The sequence below is a fragment of the Barbus barbus genome (assembly GCF_936440315.1).
Source record: "Barbus barbus genome assembly, chromosome: 21".
NCBI lineage: Eukaryota > Metazoa > Chordata > Actinopteri > Cypriniformes > Cyprinidae > Barbus > Barbus barbus.
The window spans coordinates 4,314,326-4,334,201 of NC_136749.1; the positions used below are offsets into that span (position 1 = coordinate 4,314,326).

Below are 19,876 nucleotides of genomic sequence, written 5' to 3' on the forward strand. Positions count from 1 at the left end.
GCAATCATGAGTGCCATGTTTTTTAAACAGTGTGTCAAATTAACAAAAGTTACTTAAAAAAGAGCACTGTGTTCTTTGGTTAATCAATCCATGCAATTTGTTTCACAAATAATTGTATTAAATATCCTTAAATTGTTAAAGTTTCCTCATAAGTAAGAGTAAGAATTGTGAGCAGAAACAGACACAAGTGTACATTGGTTTCACAAGCGCTTGACATTTCCTGCTTCAGTTAGTACTTGTGGTTCAGGATGGTACGAACGAAATGCCATGGATGGACTGACAGCAGTGACTCTATAGTCAGAGAAGAGAACTCGTTCTCAGAACAGCAGCTGGATTTTTTAAAGCTCAACTGCGCACCAGAATTTCCATGATCTTAAATGTGACCCAGAGAACCTACAGATGCAGAACACGTTAAAGTATGTATTTTATTCACGTTTATGTTTTCACCTTAAATTGAATCATCTCGAACACTTCAGAATAACTGTTATTAACAAGTCATTTATAAACATGCTTTAAACAGTTTGTGTACTTTCGAATATGAATATAAGAAGATATTTCAATAAAATTTGAATTACTTTTCTGAATGAACTATTTCAATTGTAGAGTATTGGTCAATAATAAAGCACTATATTGATTATTATGTTATTGTTGAAGGTTATACTGTGTAATATCTCTGTTTTGACTGAAAATGGTCTTCCTATCATTTTCATTTTAGTTTTGTCCCCCACTTACTTTCCTTTTACAAAGTTTCAGACAGCACATTAGAAACCGAAGATTTGAAGACTTGTAATATTTTCTGAAATGGTAACAATATTTCACTTTTTTTTTTTTTCAGTCGTCATAACCATGTCATCCGTCTGGCTTGTGCTTGTGTTGTGGATATTTGTTAATGCCTTGATAAAAGGTGAAACGGCATTTTTACAAATCTCATTATACGATTCTATCTATTGATATAGATACTGTTTAGACAAACCAGTTAATGTTTTTTTTGTTTTTTTAGTATTACCCACACATTATGAAACCGGTATTTTGGAGGATGTTGTTGGGAATATGTCACGTAATGCTAAGTCAAGAGACTTGTGTAGAGGATTGATGTGTTTCTAGCTAGTTTATTATTTGAGCCCAATTTCTTTGGCTGAATTTGCTTATGAGTGTGATTTAAAACTGATTCTTGATGTTAAAATCCCACACATTTATTGTCTCCAGTGATTCAAGCGTCATCGTGTGCTAAGATTCACACTCCTGCTTCAGTGGTGCTCGCTGGTTCACCCGTGTCAGTGTCCTGCTCCATCGAGGATGACTGCCCGCTGACCAAAGGCAAAGACTTTCGTGTGGCATGGAAAATGAACAACCATTTTGTCCCCAGCAATCTCTCTTACCAGGAGAGTAACAGGACGTATGGTGTAATCATCCCTACTCTACCAGACACAGAGGCATCTATTGCTTGCGCTGTGTGTGAAGAGGAAAACTGCCAAATTGTCAATGGAGTGCGAGTGAAAGCGGGATGTGAGGATCTTTTATATGATTATAATTTAGTATATGTTACTAACTACAGTTATAGAGCTTGTTGTGAATGAAAACAAGGCTTTGAGGGGTAGATGTTGGTGCTGACTGATCAACCAGGAAAACATATCTTTAACATATATCTAGCATATATCTTCAACAGTATTTGCGTCATTCATATCCTCGTTTCAATTTACACGGTACCAGTCAGTTTCACATTCACAGTTTATCTACAGAATATGACATTTTCAAAAATGTAATAATGTAGACTATTCACTTTGTATTTCAAGCCAAAGTTCACCTGACTTCTGCTTTTCCTTTCTTTTTCTTTTTTTAAGATCCTCCACCCGTTCCTAAAAACCTGAGGTGCTCTTTGAATCTATCATCCAAAAAAAGATTCCTGTGTCAGTGGGATCCTGGCCAGGAAAAGGCGAATCTTACTACAAACTATACACTAAGCATATTTAGGTATTAATTTCTGCTGACATTTTCAGAAATGTAGCTTGTTGATTAAAAATTCACATTTCATTCAATGAAAGAAAATAATACAACACCCCACCCCTTATCTTTTTTTGTTTTTGCATTATTGGTAGTTAGTACTTGAAATTTTCAGGACAATTAAGTGCATTTCTCTTGACAAATATACCTCACCATAGTGTATCTAGATGTTTTCATTTTGAGTTTTTGTCAAAATGCTGTTTCTCAGTACGTTATTTATAATTTATTATTATTATTAAACTAGAGTAAATCAAGGTAGTTCAGTTACCATGATGTTTAAATTACATCATTCATAAATCATTTACAAAAATAACATTAATTGTTTAGTACAATGCACTCACATGTTTTACATTGTACTTATATATTTTTTTTAAAACACCTGCATGTAATTGGTGATATTTATACTTTTTTTTTTTTTTTTCATTTTTCCAGGGTCATTTCAAAAAAGGTTACATGTGATCAATATTTGATCCAATCTGGAGCACATTTCTTCTTCATTCCACAGAAATCGTCTGGTTTATTATCAGAGGTGCAGATAAATGTGACAGCAGTGAATGTCTTAGGGAACGCCACCTCTGAAACCCTGAAGCTGATCCCAATGGAAACAGGTAAGAAGAGCAATGAGCTTTATAATGTCTATCAATAATTAAGAACTAATGTGGATTTAGTGGCTTTAACCAGACTGTGCTTCATTCAGAATTCAATTTGGAAATCTTTAGTTTTATTCAGTTTATTCAATTGCTGAATGTGTAAATATGAATTCATATAGAGGATGTTTAATTGTTATTTGAATATGAATATAACGCAATATAATGAATTTAAATGGAATTAAAGTTTTCATTTTGTGCACCATAATGAATAAATAGTCTACTTAATTTGTTGGCTCTTATTCAAAATGGAGCAAAACAACATTGTCATCATAGAAAGTATTTGAAATACTGCTGCAACAGTCCAATTTTGCCTGGACCATTCATAATCATCTTTTCAAAATCTTTCTTTTATGCAAAAAATATAACATTACAGTTGTTAATAATCGAAGGTGGTCCTAAAGGTTATTGGCTTGTATGTGCTGTTCAGTTCATGTATTGTATTTCAGCAATGTTCGACCCTCCGGAGATTAACAGGATTGAAGCAGATGTGTTGGGCTGCTTAAATTACAGCTGGAGGCTTGCAAAACCTCAGCTATGGCTGATGACTCCAATCAGTTTAGAGTTGAGATTGAAAACAGTAGACAACCAGCAAGACAACGAGTTGGTAAGAAATTGCTTTTCATAAGAATGTCTGTCTAAAACTGCACTGTTTGTACGTTTTTTCAGAAAGTGTCTTAAATATTCATTCTGTTACAGGCGTTGCGCTTCACAAAACAACAAGGAAGCATAATAAATGTATGTGACCTTTTTCATGGGACAAATTACAGCACCACAATGCGAGTGAAGTATAGTTCATTGAGTAAATGGAGTAAATGGAGTGAATGGAGTGATCCGAAAATAGCCACCACAATTATGACGGGTAAGAAGTTACTATCTTACGGTAAAATACTATGCAGCACTTTTAGTTTAGGGATCATTTCTCACTGTTGACTAGTTGCTTATTAGCATGCATTTTACTAGCACAATGGCTGTTTATTAGTACTTATAAAGCATATATTAATGCCTTATTCTGCAAGACCATATTTTAGATTCATTAATACACCCCATACCTAAGCTAACAACTACCTTACTAACTATTAATAAGCAGCAAAGTATGAGTTTATTGAGGCAAAAGTCAAAGTTAAAAGTAAATACTGAGTATTGGCCCCCAAACTAGGTCATGGTTTCCCAAACATTTCCGCAGAGGAAATGCAGGGGCTTCATGAGTTTACTGAAAGCTAAGAATTACTCAAATCATAAAATGTCGAATTAAAATAAATAAGACTGCAATCAAAATAAAATAAAAATTTTGACATGTCTTGATTTGAGCATGAATTTCAAATGAATGAATTTCAAATCTCAAATGGTTGTGATTTAGTCTCATACGCTGTGTTTCAGAGTAAAGTGTGGCACTGTGTTCAATTATACTATGATCTGGTGTCTTATTCGCACACTGTAAAAAAAAAAAAAAAAAAAAAAAAAAGTTGAGCCAAGTTGAAAAATTTCTTAAACATTTTAAGGCAACCAGCTTCAGCAGATGTTTGAGTTTTCTCAACAAAAAGTGAGAATCTCCTACAAAAATAAGCTGAGAGAACTCAAAAATCTGCTGAAGCTGGTTGCCTTAAAATTTTAAGTTGGCGCAATTTTTTATTTTTTTTACAGTGCAGTAAATGCTGCTTTGCATGTGCGTTTGGGAACACAGTATTATAGTGTCTTTTTGAATTACTACGTGTAAAAGTAATTACCCCCTAAATCTAATAACTGGTTGTACCACCCTTTGCAGCAACAACTGCAATCAAGCGTTTGTGATAACTGGTAATGAGTCTTTCACATCACTGTAGAGGAATTTTGGCCCACGCTTCTTTGTGGGAACTGTTTTAATTCACCCACATTTGAGGGGTTTTGAGCGTGAAAGGCTGTTTAAGGTCATGCCACAGCATCTCAATCGGATTTAAGTTTGGACTTTGACTTGGCCACTCCAAAACCTTAATTTAGTTTTTCTTGAGCCATTCAGAGGTGGACTTGCTGGTTTCTTTGGGTTTATTGTCCTGTTGCATAACCCAAGTGCGCTTGAGCTTGAGGTCACAAACTGATGGCTGGACATTCTCCTTCAGGATTTTCTGATAGAGTGCATAATTCATAGTTCCATCAATTATGGCAAGTCATCCAGGTCCTGAAGCTGCAAATCAGCCCCAGACCATCACACTACCACCACCATGTTTGACTGTTGGTATGATGTTCTTTTTATGAAATACTGTGTTGGTTTTACACAAGATGTATCGGGACACACATCTTCCAAAAACGTCAACTTTTGTCTCATCAGTCCACAGAATATTTGTCCAAAAGTCTTCGGGATAATCAAGATATTTTTTTGGCAAATGTGAGTAGGGCTGGGCGATATCTCAAATGCAATTGTTATGCGCATCTCGTCAGTAAACCGGTTCCATGATTAGCGCTAAATCTCCATCACCTGTTTTCAAATGGAGTGGCATTGAATACAGAGCCATAGTTCACAGACAAGCTACGCAATATCGCGTTCATTATCACAGATGAATCACCTTCGATAATGAAAGCGATATTGCGTAGCTTGTCACCATAGTAAGGTACCTGAACCCCCCCGCCACACACAGACACACACGCACATAGTAATAGTCACAGAATTGTCCTGACATGAAGACAATAAGTATTTCAGTTTTGTCTTGAAACCTATCCAACAATATTTATTTCATCGCTTCTGAAGTCTTGCAAAAATATTAAATAGTTTTTATCTTTTCATTCATCAGCTCCGACTGGCAGCCTGGACACATGGCTTAAAATGAATGATCAGAATGCACAGCTCTACTGGAAGGTAAGAGTCATTCTGACAGTCCTGACTATAATGACTAATATATTATAGGCTTACAGCGAGTGTGTGTGAGTGTATGTGTGTGTGTGTGTGTGTGTAGTACTGTAATACTATGAAACCTGTAACTTTCCCTTTCACCTCTCTGTTATCTTATTTTAGCCCTCAAAAAATTTCCGTGCCAACGGCTGGAATTTGTCCTACACTGTTGAATCAAAGAAACCGAAAAAGACTTTGTGTAAAACACAAGAAAGCCACTGCCGTTTCAATCTCACAGACAAGGTTGAAAAGATTTACCTGAGAGCCAATAATGCAGCGGCGAGCTCGGATCATACCGAAGTACCGGTGTATTGGAACAAAGGTTGCTGGAAGTGTGATATTTCAGACAGATGCTCTGTTCACAGTGTATTAGCAATGATTTGATGACTTCTTTTTGTGTTGTTTTAGGGCTGGGCTCTGTCTCTAATTTCAGTGTCCATCATCAGTCAGAGACGTCTGTGCTGATCGTGTGGGGGGGGACACCAGCGTCCCTCAGTGTCACAGGATACGTGCTTGAGTGGAGATCTCTGTGTGAGACACCAGCAGCTCCCCTGTCCTTCACTCTGATGGACAAAAACATCTCCAGTACCATACTAACAGGTGTTTATTACTGATTTTTAATTGATAATAACTGAGCAGCAAATCAACATATTAGAATGATTTCTGAAGCATCATGTGACAGTGAAGACTGGAATTAAGATTGTTTTTTCACAAAGAAAAACATATATACAGTATATTAAAAATGAAAACAGTTATTTTGAAAATGTAAAAATATTTCACAGTATTACTGTATTTGTGATCAAAAAATTGCAGCCTTGCTCAGCCTAAGAGACTTAAAAAGGACAAACAAAATAATATATATATATATATATTTTTTCCAAACTTTGTACTTTAATAATTACGATGAAAGAACTGTCAAATTGGACCTTTGGGGCATTGAGTAATGAGTAAAGTTCAGTTTATCCTGATCTCTTATGGTATACACTACAGTAATGATTTCGCACATATTTTGATGTAAGAAAAATATTTGTCATTTAGTACTTTAAAAGCCACTAAAATGACTTCAAAGTCATCTGGTACTTAATGTTTTATATCCTTGTAAGTGTTGTTCACAAAGTGAATGCAGATCTAATTATGGCTATTTTATTTCAAATTTCAGGGTTAAGTCCTTACAAACCCTATGAGATGTCTATTTATCCCAAATATGATAAAGGGATTGGAAGTCCACACATTTTAGTGGCATACAGCAGTCAGAAAGGTGCGTAGTGCTTGAAAATCAGCAGTGGATATCTGAGGGTAATGATACAATACTTCCATCTAGTGGGCTCACACTTGCATTTCCATGTATTATTACAGCACCCTCTGTGGTCCCAGAGTTGAATGTTATGGAAATCAGTCATTCATACGTCAAACTACACTGGGATGAAATCCCCCTCGAACAGAGAAATGGGTTCATTCAAGGATATACCGTTTACTTTTGGAATGAGACGAACAATATTAAAGGTATTCAAGGATTTAAAGTTGATAAAAGATTTTTGGATGGAAGATTTCAAATGTTTTATTATTATTATTGTTGTTGTTGTTATTAACCATAATGTTTCTATTCTGTCTCAAGTTATAAAGACTGAGGAGACCAGCGTTGTGGTGAGACATCTTCAACCACTTACCAAATATAAAGCCCTTTTGGCGGTTCATACGATGGGCGGAAGTAAAAACGGATCAGATGTCCTGGACCTGGCAACTAGAGATATTGGTGAATATTTATTTTTATATGATCATACTGTTCAAGTATATATGTATGTATGTGAGACAAATAATTATAGTGTGTAATTGCCAAATAAGATATTAATGACAACCTACAAATCATAACCACTGAATTTTCACACCTTCATAGTAACCGATAAACTATGCTTAGTCATGCATGAGTGTAATATAAATGCATTAATTAACATATCTTGCATTTTGATTTTAAAATGTGATCTTTTGTGAATGAGATAGAAAAGCAAAGTTTCCACTGGTTTTACTCCAGAACTAGAGGGAAAGGATGAAGATTCAGACACAGGGAATGTCTTTCATTATTGGTTTTACAGCTTATTGAAAATATTTTTCAGATGGTATTGAAATGGTGCTGTTTGTTATCCCAGCATGCATTGGGTTATCACTTCTCGTCATCATTGTGTTTGCCTATTTTGGGAAACATGAACGGTGAGCATCCACACGCTTGTTATTCTTGTGTATTGAGGCCAAAAAAAATTAATACAATTAAATTTCTCTCTGTTTTTCATAGGTTGAAGATGTGTTTGTGGCCTATAATTCCTGATCCAGCCAACAGCAGCATTAAGAGGTGGACTACTACTGATTCAGTGCAGGTATGATTATCAGTTTCAGTATTTGGAATAGATTTCGATAGTTAATAATCAAATGGCTTTAAAAGTCAAACTGCTTACTGAATTTGTATCTTAACATGATTTTGTCCAAGGGCATGCCTCCCTTTAAAGAAGAAAAGGAGCCCGTGTTGGTGTATCTGTCTCACTTCAGTCTTCTTGATCTGGATGAGAAAGAGCCGTTCAAGAGTGACTATGTCAAGGAGAACCAGTGGTCACGTGACATCGACAGTCGTGATGACAGTCATTCCTCATTCCAGACCTGTGTCAGAAACGATTCGGAGCACGACAGGGATTCTATCCCTTATGCCACAGTTGTTTTCGGTGGTCCGTATCAAAACCATTCATCCTGTCCTCCAGCCTACGTTCGCTCTGAGTCCACACAGCCTCTGTTAGGAGCGGACGACCCTGGCAGCCCCCCACCGTATGAGAATGTGTCACCAAGCGGCAGTGTTTCCAAAGTGCAACGCTTCACTACATTCCCTCAGAATTCCACTGAGAGTGAGGAGAATGAAGAACTTTGGGAAGAATTTCCTATGCTCAGATCTTTAGCGATCAGGGATACTGATCATATCTAAACTCCAATTCATCCCGTTCCTGTTTCTGTGCTTCTTTTTAAGGATGTGTCTGTGTCACATTTTGAGTTTGTGTATAGAAACATACAAAAGGATACATTCAAACCACAGCTGAATGTGGTCTAAACCTGACTGGTTTGGCTCACATGACAAATCTCTTTTTAACGATTAACTTTCTGCAGTATTGTCAGGATTAAACAGATATGGTGGTATGACAATGAATGGGAGAAAATGGTAGTCCCATTATGGCAGCTCTATTAGGTCCCACCTTCTCTAAGTAAGAGAGCCTATCAGCAAAATCACTGCCTGGTCTTTATGTGAAACTTGTCTCAAGAAATCACATAGACACACTTTATGTCATGCTGCCCTTCAAAGTTCATTCTTTCAATGTGCCTAGAAAGAAAGTCCATTCTTGTGTCATTATCATTCCGAAACTGTAGCAAATTTATGCAGCATTTAATAATAATAATAATAATGCTACATGATATCCAGTGTAATGGATTGAAATGGGGCTGTGGGGTCTAAGACAAAAAAAAAAAAAAAAATGCTTACCAACACCATTGTTACTTTATGTATGTTAATTTTGGGCTGTATTTTTAATTCAACATTCAGAATGTTTTTGGTGTATACAAGAGAATGGTCATTTACTTCTTAACGCTATCTTATATTTGCCACGTGTTATACATTCACCTCTTGGAATCTCTTCTTTTTTATTTTTAAAGAATACAGTTTGTGGTTACATATGGCAATGTAACAACACTTCCTCTGGAAAGGACAAATAAAAGAGTTAAATGATTTCTCCATTCATAATTTTATACCGGAAGATCTAAAAAGTCTTTAACTCAGTATGGTCTCAGTGAGCTTTATGAAGGTGATGCTGCTTTACAAACCAGCATGACAAGTGCAGTCCAGAGTGTTTAGCTTGATGACTTCAATTTCTTGTACTAAATATAAAGAATGAATTGTGTCTTGCAGATGTTTCAAGGCAATGCCAATTAGTTCTGCAATATAATAATTCGTTTTTTTTTTTTTTCATTGCTGAATTAGTGTTTTATACAAATTGGCTGCGTGACTGGTTCAATGACTCATAGTCACTTGTTTCATTCCTAAACTGATCAGTGGTTTGAACAAATGGTTTGAATAAATGATTCCCTCACTCACACAGAGACAGTTACTTGTAATCTACAGTCAAAATACTGAAAATTCCCCACCGCTAGAAGACTAAAAAAGACTAACACTCGTGTCTGGAACATGAGTGGAACGATACACAATGCGGTTGAACCAGAGGCCCTACAGTATATCAGCACTCCTGGAAGACAGTTTGTCCAATCAAATTCAAGGACTGAAACTGTTGTCTAAAGCTATTTTTAAAAAGTCCTTGTTACACATCAGATGTACATACTATAATAATAATAATAAATAAAAAGCATAGTTACATGCAACTAACCCTAAACCAAACCCTCATCCTAACCTTTACCGTATAGTAAACACATGTAGTTAATTATAATTACTCAGTACTGTATAATTACACTGTAACAAGGAAACATGAAATAGAGTGAAAAAAAAAAAAATGTGTGTTATATACATATGAACCAACAATCAGCAATTACCTCACAGTTTCACAAAAGTTAATTCCACAACATTCTTCTGAGACAGATATAACTTTAAGTGAGTCAGACCGAGGGAGTTTAACTGGAGGGAGCACACTGTCGAAGAAGTTAAAATGCCTTAATGGATTTCTTTCTTGCAAACATGTGAAACAAAGAGCTGCAAGACATTAATTGACAAGAGTTGTGATTTTTTTTTAATCATTAGTTTGGATTCTCCTTCTGACGGCACCCATTCACTGCAGAGGATCCACTGGTGAGAAAATGGTTTAATGCTTTTCCAAATCTGTTCCGACGTAGATAAACTCGCATCTGACTTTAAATTTTCATTTTTGGGAGAACTACCTTAATTACATTCAAGTATGAATATTATACAAATCAAATTATATTGCATTTTATTTCATGATTTCACTGATTGGAATGAATCAGGGCTGTCCAAACTCGGTCCTGGAGGGCCGGTGTCCTGCAGAGTTTAGCTCCAACTTGCCTCAACACACCTGCCTGAAAGATTCGAATATGTCTAGTAAGAACTTGTCTGACTCAAGTGTGTTTGATTAGGGTAGGAGCTAAACTCTGTAGGACACCGGCCCTCCAGGACTGAGTTTGGACACCCCTGGAATAAATCGTCCTCTATTATTTGCCGCTGTTAATAACATTACCATCTTGTTTCAGACTACAAGACTGCAGATAGCAGCAGAAATCAAAACTGTAGGTGTATTAAGACGCAGACACATTTTTTAAAACCATTTAATTCAATTTCTTGCTGCTTACAGCTTTAGTGCCACATCCCATCCTCCCCTTGAATGTGAACACTGATAGAACGATCCTGTTAAAGTTCTCTGTTGGAAGCCATCAGTGATTGCCCAGTCAAATAAATATCAGGTTTTGCAGTCAATCATATTTCAGAGCTTTCATCAAGAAATAAATATTTGGACTGCAATGTATCAAACACATAATATCCAAAGCATCATGCAATAAACAATGCATGAAGATACATTTCCAGAGCAACCTGGTTTGCTGGTATAACAGAAAGTGCTTTGCTATAATAGTTTTTTACCCAATGAAACGTTTCATCCCCCTCTAAACTGACATCAGGGCTGTGATACAAATTTACAGATTTCAGTTGAGACACAACAGCACTAGAGGCACAAAATGTACATTTCTGTAGGGAGCTTGCATTCCAGGTAGATAATTTACCATATTAGAATATTATTTGTACACACACTGAAAAACCTTATTAATTCAGCAGTCAGATGAGCATGTCCAAACAGGAATAGCTATTGTAAAGTAACCCACGTCTTGCATCCTGATTTACTCCCCATTTCAATTTGCTATATAGAGACACAGCAACAAAATTGGTTGCATGGATTGCTTCCTCAATTATGTTGTAGTTGCATTACACAAACAAGTCTTCCATGTTATGAAAAAATATTAAAAAAAAAATGCAGAAAACATAACTTAACAAAAGAAACCTAGCATAATCTGCAAACTTCAATTGGGGGGAATAAAAAAAATAAAATAAAAAGAAGTATTAAGAAACAAACTTTTGATGTTTCTCAGTGCAGGCTTCTGATTGTGCCATTAGATTTCTACAAATTATAAGACAATATAGTAGAACGGTGTTACAGCTTTTTGTTTTGACTGGAAAGTGCATTTTATATGCATAGAGATAGTCTGCAAGTACGCGTATGTGAGATCCATCTTTCACTTCAAAGTCCCAATCAGCCTTGAAAAATGTGAATTTCCTCTTCACTGAAGTCCAGCTGTCTGACCAACCTGTGAGAAAGTATACATTGAAAAAAAAAAATCAATACATTAGCCAAACAATAAAAAATGGCTCAAACAGCTTCAGATTTATCAATTGTATACATGCAAGCTATTAAAACATGACTCACTGCACTGCTAACTCTGTGAATCCAGTTGGGCCGCACACACACACTAAACATTTGGAGTCTTCTGGTCTCTCCAGGAAGTTTTGCAACATACAAGCATCTATCCGCCCTCTTCTGCCTTTCCATGAGTCCGTAGGCTCCGACAGAACATACTCCACCTCAAACCTAAGATACATGACAGATAGGATGCTGCCTAATGACAGTCTGAATTGAATCAACACTCAATCTGAATCGAGTTGAATAATGAAACTATTGATGAATTTTGCAACATTAACACTGTTATTTTCCTGTTTATTACAGTTAAGCTACTTTGAAATAATTTGTATTGTATAAAGCACTACATAAATACTTCACAGTAGACAGTGAGGCAGTTAATCAACTAAATACTGCATGGTTCCCACTGAGAACACTGTACTGTAATTCAAAGATGTGAGATTCCTGATAGAACGAACAGTCAGATATATAATGCGATAAATGATACCTTTCCTCTTTTGAACAAAGTTCATCCAGCTGAGCGCACCAAAGTATGTCCCTCTCCTGACGGTTAAAGAACATCAGCTTGCTTTTCCTGAAAAGACAACCATAAAAAAAAATATTGTTGTTGTTTTCATTTTGATTAGTCAACTAATTTAATAAGTATTTTACAGTTAATCCATCAATTATTTTCTGATTAATCTTAGTTAACTTACCAAAAAATAATAACTGTAACTTCTACCAATAATCTTCAACCAATCATTTGATCCCAATTTATTCCATTTTACAAGTAAAAATTTTAATAAATGCATACATATATAAATTCCCAAGAATCAAAAGGCAACTGACAGTATGCGATTAAATGAATGACTGCAAATGCGGTTTGAATTCCTCCATCAGATCTTTTAAACAACCAACAATGGCTTTAAAAGCTTTGTAACTGAGTACAGAGAGAATGTTTGAGCCGCACCTCACAACTTGAACCTGTTGAATCTTTGAGTAAACTGTGAGTAAACTAGACCGCTCATGATTAACACTGGACTTATCAGTACAGTGTGGATTTTAGATTACATGACTTGGCAGACAACTACCTGTTCAGATTTCATGGTGACTTTAACATGATTAACTACAACTAAGGTTATGCTGCTAGGACACCAGGGTAACTGACTTTATACCAGGCGTCCACGATATTTCATATGCCGATATGCCGATATTTTAAAACTCAATTTGCCGATATATTTCCTTTGTTGCGAAACTCTTGTGGAGAGATTATAATTTTAGTTAGTTTTTAACAAAAACTTCCTTGTTAGAATTACTTGTTAAAAAAAAATAATTATGTTATTTATAGAAATATATAAATTAAACTATAAATCAATTGTTGCATTGGCAGCGGCTATTTACACTAAGTGAAAATAGCAACATTTTTTGTGATATGCTATTTACACTAAGTGCAAATAGCTATAGATTCTACAGTATTTGCACTATGTTAAAATAGCAGGAGTTTCTGTTATTTATACTACTTATTGCAAATAGTGGCAATTATCGGCACCCCAGCATTCTAGTACATTATAAAACAGTACACAATAACTTATTGAGTGTAAATTTTAATTCAAATTATTAACTGGATGTCGCCATATTGGGACATTAAAGCCCTCCCTACACCTACCCTAACCCTACCCGTTACTTTATTTTCAACTTTTTGATTATTTCCTTCATTTTTTATTGAAAATAAATGCTTTTCTGATGTGATTTTAAATTTGAAAAGGAAGAAAAAAAGTTTGCCAAAAGGCAGACATTAAGACCCAGGGGAGACTGTTGTTGTTGCTGCTACACACGCTAGTGACTCTATCACACACCAGACACGTCATTCCGTATGCACATTCTCAGATTAAATACGGCGATCCAAAACAGTGAATCTAATCACCATTCAGGCAAAATTTAGCTTCAAGAATGACCACACTGCTGACGTGATCTTAGCACTAACACACCCTGAGCACATTCAAGTTATTTGTCTTATCGGCAAGGCATATCAGCATAATTTTTCATATCGGGCCGATGCCGATAATTACATTTTAAGCCATTATCGGCCGATTCCAATAATATGGTGCATGCCTGCTTCATACATTGATTAAAACCACCTTTACACCAGCAAAAGTGATTGCAACATTTGCTTTTCAATTGGTGACTTAAATAGTGTATGTTGTTTGTTGTGTTTTTTTCAGATTTGTACAGAGCAGACCTGATTGATGCAAGATCCTGAAGAGCCAGCCGTATAAGACGAGCCATGGGTGTGAAACCTGTGCCGGCTGCTAACATGTAGAGATGAGTGACATCACGCAGGATTCGCATAGTGAAGGATCCCTCTGGACCGCCTACTGACAGAGAGGATCCTGGGACAGACAAGAAACATGACAGGAGTTAGTAAGGTTTGTGCAAATCCAGTTGACATGATTACTATTTGTTTTTTATTATTAATTACTAAGTACTATTTATTTGCGCTTTTGTTTTTTCTGCATGTGCAAAACAGGGTTGTGAGCCATGAGCTGAGAAAGCTTTATAGCTTTAATTCAAATTTGAGATATCAAACAGGGACTACCATTAACATTTGAGTCTGAATGAAAAAAAAAAAAAAAAAAAAGTTGAGAATTAAAATGAACTAAAATTCGAAGAATTATAATTAGAGTTTTTAGAGATCTTGCAAACAGGTTTACTGACAAGGGTGGGGTTCAAATTCCAGCTCATGAATTGCATGGTGAAAAATCATGTAATACTGTTTCCTTCTTTGAAAAAAATAGATATGGGAAGTTACAAACCAATAGGGAGGTTAGCGAGATGTAAGGTCAACAATCCATCAGGATAGATCTTTATCATGAGATGTAAGTCTGAGCCCATTTCGGCACTAGATTGTGAGGGAGGTATTAGCGTCTGATCCACTGGTGTGTAAGGTTTCACAACATCTGTACCTGCTCAAACACAAAAAAACAGCCTGTTGAACACTCCATAAAACTGTCACCTTCCATCGGTTCTCTTTAGATCAGCAGAGCATGTGCTGTGTGACTTAAAGTGACGTATTACCCTGGAGAGAGGTTTTGAGGTAGACGTGTCTCCCCACAGGAACTTGCATATGTGACCCTGGTGGAAGTTGCAATCGCAAGACCTGCGTGTCATGTGTGACGTCCGTTTTCGAAACCAACACACATTCCCTGTAGAAGAGCTCTGTGATGAAACAAATGTTATTAAAAATTACTATTATTATTCATTTATGTTTTACCAAGCTATTTCTTTCAGAGACCTACAGCAGAAGCCAAAAATATTACAACAATAACAAACTTCATATAAAATTACAGATATATGCAAACTAAATGCAATAAGGAGGAAATTAAGTAAGTGGGGAAATGCACTAACTAGCTATGTATTAAAATATTGGCAACAGCCAAACCATCTGGTCTAGAAATGTTCAATGGTAATAAGGTTTGTAATTTTAGAGTTTAAGTGTGTTCAAGGGGCAGCAGATACAAAGACCTTTCCAAACTCAGTCCTTGTATTAGGCACAGATGCACATAATATAAGCTTCTATTTTAAGCGGTCATGAATATTTGATTGAATATGAACACCTTTTAATGGTGAAAATCTATTTTTCCCTCTATATTTAGAACCAATTCTGAATGTATGAAATATTCCAAAATCAATAGAAATAAACACGACAAAATTTAATGTAGAAGCACAACAGTAAAACATCAACACAAAAATCTGAATTTGCTTTAGGAAAAATGTGTCTTAAAATTAATTATATATATATAAAAAAAAAAAAAAATAAGAGCCCAACACAGAGCTTTGTGGTACCTCTTTAATTGTTCTATCTCAAACATGTTCTATCTTATTAGTCAGAAAATTGAGATAATAGGTTTGTTACTCACCACGATCTTTACACTGAATAAATGTGTCATGGTGTTCTAGAGGTTGACCCACTTTCGTCCACTTATCTTTGACAGATTTTTCCAGACACACCTGAACTTTTCCTACAGAGTGGGTTGTCTGGACTATAAGCACAGGACAACAGAGAAACACTTCTTTAGAATGAGAAAAATAAATGATTGATCATTTCTAATAAGGATATAGTTTAAATAGTAGTGCCATGTAATTGCCATAATAAAATAAAATGGTACTGAATCAGTAGCAATGTACTGTACACTACACCACAAAGGATCAGAGTAATATCAACTTATATAATCACTTTACCATGGTACAGCCACATTATTTTTTTTAACAGATCATTCGATTTATAGTTGTTTCTATAAATAATTTAAAAATTCTAACAAGTTTAATTTAATTCTTTAAAAACTAACTAAAATTAAAAATAAAGAAAAAAGTTGATAATCTCTCCACAGGAGTTTCCCAACAAAAGGAAATATTTCTGCATTTAACACTGCATGTTAGAATGTCCAATTTAACATACTACTCACCATCAACATGTCCTTGAACTTCACTGGACAAGCCTAAAAAAGGAACAGTTTTATCAACTATTGTAGCATGTTATAACAGATATAGAGCAATACACAACAAAGTTCATGTCTCAGTGGCTGGAGAAGTGAAGAAAGACCCACGCCAGCAGAGAAGGTACGACATCTTCCCTAAGAGCATCTCCACCCGAAGAGTGTCATCCTGTAGATCCACCACTGCACAGCCGGCGCTGGGAATCTGGTGAGGGGGAATAAAATAATGTTTTAATTTAATTTTGAATAATTCTATATTGAATAATTTTATATTTAAGACAACCAGATAACCATTGCATTTTATGAAAATGAGTTGACACCAACCTTTCGCTTGGTGTAAACAACAATATTGACAGTTCCATCCGTCTGGAACCAATCATACCTAAACATGAAGAAAAAATATAAGAATCAGCCTGTATGGCTTCAATTACGTGAGGCTGACAAGTTTATTTTTCCAAATTTTTGCCTAGCTTAAATATTTTTCTTTATTCATTCATTAATATAATGTAATTATTATTATTTTTTTTTTTTCATAAAATACTAGTATTTTTAGAGCCCTGCTAGTAAACTCTGTCTGAGTAGTTAAAATAAGTCTCTAGTTCACAGAATGAATCTACCTGGGATCAAACATGCAATCTCAACAATACCAGGCGAGACCATTATTCATTATTCACCACAACTAGTCCTAAATGCTGCATAACAGAATAAAACGTCTAAATAAAACACAGACCAGCTGATTCTGCACCAATTTTATTATAATCACGACATAAGGAAAATGCATACCGAGGGCGATGATCTTTGGGAGGGAGAGGAGAAGGTAAAGGCTCCTGTCTTAAAGGTGGAGGAACAGACAAACCTGGCATAAGGAGTACCACACACATAATTACTCCTCGTGAATCAAATAAGTAATAGCATACTCAGCATTTATAACATGGCTTTGATGTCATACCGTTCATGTGAGTGCTTTCAGTCTTCTCTGTCTGAGCTGCAGGAACCAAAGAAGCATGTAACAAGGCATTAAAACAAAAACTAAAACAACATCAGAAATCTTATTTTGGGTTTGGTGCTGAATCTATAGGAATATTTCATTCTATTAACAGCATGTTAATTAGTACAGAAAATTTCAACTACCGATTATTTCAAGCAAAATGTTTGTATTAGAATAATTATATATTATCACAAAATTAATGAATTTCACTGAATTCTTTTCCATTGCCAAAAGAGCTGACAGAACCTTGAAGAGCAGGGTTGGGCTTCACTGCCATCCTCCCCACCAGACACTCCTTCAGCATAGACTCATAATTCACCCACCGATGGACCTTGAGTGGACAGAATCAGCTATAATAAAATACTTAGAATAATTTGAAAACTATTATAGTTAATTCATTGTTTATAAATAAAAGTCTCTACATTTTTAATACATTAATAGTAAGTTTTTCTAAAATGTTTTCATATGCATTACACAAAATTGTGTATCAATTCACTTTATACATACACATTTCTTTAAATTTATTTTGTATTAATTAAAAAACTATTACTTTACTACCTCAATGTTAACATGTGACCCTGGTCTTAAATGTCAATTTTTCGAAATTGAGATGTATACATCATTTGAAAATAAGCGTTCCATTGATGCATGGTTTGTTGGGATGGGACAATATTTGGACAAGTATTTCAAAATCTGGAATCTGAGGGAGCAAAAAAAAAAAATTTAAATATTGAGAAAATCGCCTTTAAAGTTGTCCAAATTAAGTTCTTAGCAATGCATATTACTAATCAAAAATTAAGTTGAGATATATTTACGGTAATAAATTTACTAAATATCTTCATGGAACATGATGTTTACTTAATATCCTAATGATTTTTGGTATAAAATAAAAATGGATAATTTTGACCCATACAATGTATTTTTGGCTATTGCTACAAATATACCCCAGCGACTTAAGACTGCTTTTGTGCTCCAAGGTCACATTTACACATTGAAAAATAAATAAATAAATGCATGTTTTAATACATGCTGAAAAGTAAGAAGCAGCTGTACAACATACAATTAAGTCACCTATGATAAATGTGAAATGATGTTTTATTGATAGCAGATTCAACTGGATCAACAGATTAATTCCATGAATTTAATATTCATAAGTACTTGTAAACATTTGTACATCTGTACAGTCATAGAGTTGATCAACTCTTTTCATATGAGCACATTCAAAGGGGTGGAAAACAATGTAAAGTCTATTATGAATGAACTAGTTTGCACATTATTTATAAGGAATTGTAACTGTATACTTAAAGTGTTCCATCATTTGAGATCAACCACTCAGGGAGAATGTACCTGGTCAAACAGGTCAGTGCTATCAATCCCAGCAGCCCTCATTAACTCATCCTCCCCACCAGGGTGGAAATCCATGTAGGCACTCACGTTATAGACCATACCTACAGAAAACACACAAACATACAGAGTCACGTGTATATCTGAGACACATCTTGTATTTCTTGTGTGGATACAAACAGAATTGAAAGAAGTAACTTATGCTCACCACGGCTGCATTTATTTAATGAACAGCTTTACAATTGAAAATAATTGGTGTTCTGTTTTAACATACTTTAAATGCATTTCTAATTTATTTCTGTGTTTACATAAGTGCATTTTCAGCTTCATTTAGAAATGATTTGCTGCTCAAGAAACATTTCTTCTTATTATTATCACACACACACTCTACTGAGATGAGTTGTGCTCCTGTGTTTTGACGTTCTACCTCTTATGCAGGTCCAGCAGTCGTTTCTGGTCTTGTGTTTCTTCAGCTCCTCTTCTGTCACCTCGATCAGTCGACCTCTCAGTCCAGTCAGATCTCCTCCACTCTTGGTCAGTCGGATCCAGTCCAGGAGACTGTGACCTGGCTTTAGCGACACCTGTATTCGTTACACATGTTAAATACAGAGCCGTCTCATTTCAATCACTCATTAAATTACTCCAATGACAATTATGTAGTTTAAGGGACAAACCTTATTTCTGGACTGTCCGGCTGGTGCGACTCTCTGCTGGGATGCAGCTGCCGGAAAAGACTGAGATGGTACATTTAACATCTTTGATGCTCTCAAACTAATCCAGTTCCTGAGAAAACCTGCCCGAGCACATTCAATATCACTGATCAGATGACAGAACCTGGTAATAGATATCACTCATTTGAGAAAATACACTTTAATGTCACTGATCAGAGGAGTTTACTAATGAGGAAGTGTTATGAAATGCGACTTCCTCATTTTGGCAGGTGGGTTTATTTTTTTGAGCTATCGAACATGACAGCATGATCCAGTTCGACTGCTCTAAAAACACATAAATACAGAGAAATGTAACTAACACTAAGTTAGCGATGATACTGCTGTCACAACATCAGCAGCAGCACTCACTGTCCTGCTCAACACAACAACAAAAAAGTC

At 35.5% G+C, this 19,876-nt stretch overlaps 2 protein-coding genes across 5 annotated transcripts; one reads left to right on the plus strand and one right to left on the minus strand.

The window, feature by feature from the left end:
- Nucleotides 1-222: 222 nt before the first annotated feature.
- Nucleotides 223-9,266, plus strand: LOC306886935 (granulocyte colony-stimulating factor receptor-like). Of its 4 annotated transcripts, none has more exons than XM_079444317.1 (16): nucleotides 228-416; nucleotides 836-904; nucleotides 1,207-1,506; nucleotides 1,842-1,971; nucleotides 2,434-2,609; nucleotides 3,098-3,255; nucleotides 3,348-3,510; nucleotides 5,414-5,478; nucleotides 5,635-5,833; nucleotides 5,920-6,111; nucleotides 6,671-6,769; nucleotides 6,868-7,014; nucleotides 7,127-7,264; nucleotides 7,623-7,716; nucleotides 7,799-7,880; nucleotides 7,991-9,266. In XM_079444317.1, exons 2-16 carry the CDS (start codon nucleotides 847-849, stop codon nucleotides 8,471-8,473), a joined length of 2,484 nt encoding a protein of 827 aa, XP_079300443.1. In that variant the 5' UTR covers nucleotides 228-416; nucleotides 836-846; the 3' UTR covers nucleotides 8,474-9,266. The 4 variants fall into 4 exon arrangements, with proteins under 4 accessions (XP_079300444.1, XP_079300443.1, XP_079300446.1 ...); XM_079444320.1 differs by having other exon boundaries at nucleotides 8,010-9,260; XM_079444319.1 differs by lacking the exon at nucleotides 836-904 and adding an exon at nucleotides 748-804 and having other exon boundaries at nucleotides 270-416.
- Nucleotides 9,267-10,816: 1,550 nt separating this feature from the next.
- LOC306886937 (cytochrome b5 reductase 4) lies at nucleotides 10,817-19,876 on the minus strand. The gene is made up of 16 exons (XM_079444323.1): nucleotides 19,442-19,876; nucleotides 19,195-19,348; nucleotides 18,771-18,871; nucleotides 17,670-17,754; nucleotides 17,385-17,420; nucleotides 17,219-17,291; nucleotides 16,760-16,817; nucleotides 16,547-16,640; nucleotides 16,406-16,438; nucleotides 15,860-15,982; nucleotides 15,018-15,158; nucleotides 14,756-14,905; nucleotides 14,182-14,332; nucleotides 12,451-12,537; nucleotides 11,973-12,134; nucleotides 10,817-11,853 (listed from the first exon to the last, which is right to left on the minus strand). The coding sequence occupies exons 1-16, from the start codon at nucleotides 19,520-19,522 to the stop codon at nucleotides 11,799-11,801; spliced, it is 1,584 nt and encodes a 527-aa protein (XP_079300449.1). The 5' UTR covers nucleotides 19,523-19,876; the 3' UTR covers nucleotides 10,817-11,798.

Bases quoted from the DNA above. Each gene is read 5' to 3' on its own strand.
- LOC306886935 (XM_079444317.1), top strand. From the start codon at position 847: ATGTCATCCGTCTGGCTTGTGCTTGTGTTGTGGATATTTGTTAATGCC. The intron at 1,507-1,841 runs GTGAGGATCTTT...TCTTTTTTTAAG, and splicing joins AGTGCGAGTGAAAGCGGGAT to ATCCTCCACCCGTTCCTAAA. The intron at 7,881-7,990 runs GTATGATTATCA...ATTTTGTCCAAG, and splicing joins CTACTACTGATTCAGTGCAG to GGCATGCCTCCCTTTAAAGA.
- LOC306886937 (XM_079444323.1), bottom strand. From the start codon at position 19,522: ATGTTAAATGTACCATCTCAGTCTTTTCCGGCAGCTGCATCCCAGCAG. The intron at 16,439-16,546 runs GTGGGTCTTTCT...TTCCTTTTTTAG, and splicing joins GTCGTACCTTCTCTGCTGGC to GCTTGTCCAGTGAAGTTCAA. The intron at 15,159-15,859 runs GTGAGTAACAAA...GTTTCATCACAG, and splicing joins TATTCAGTGTAAAGATCGTG to AGCTCTTCTACAGGGAATGT.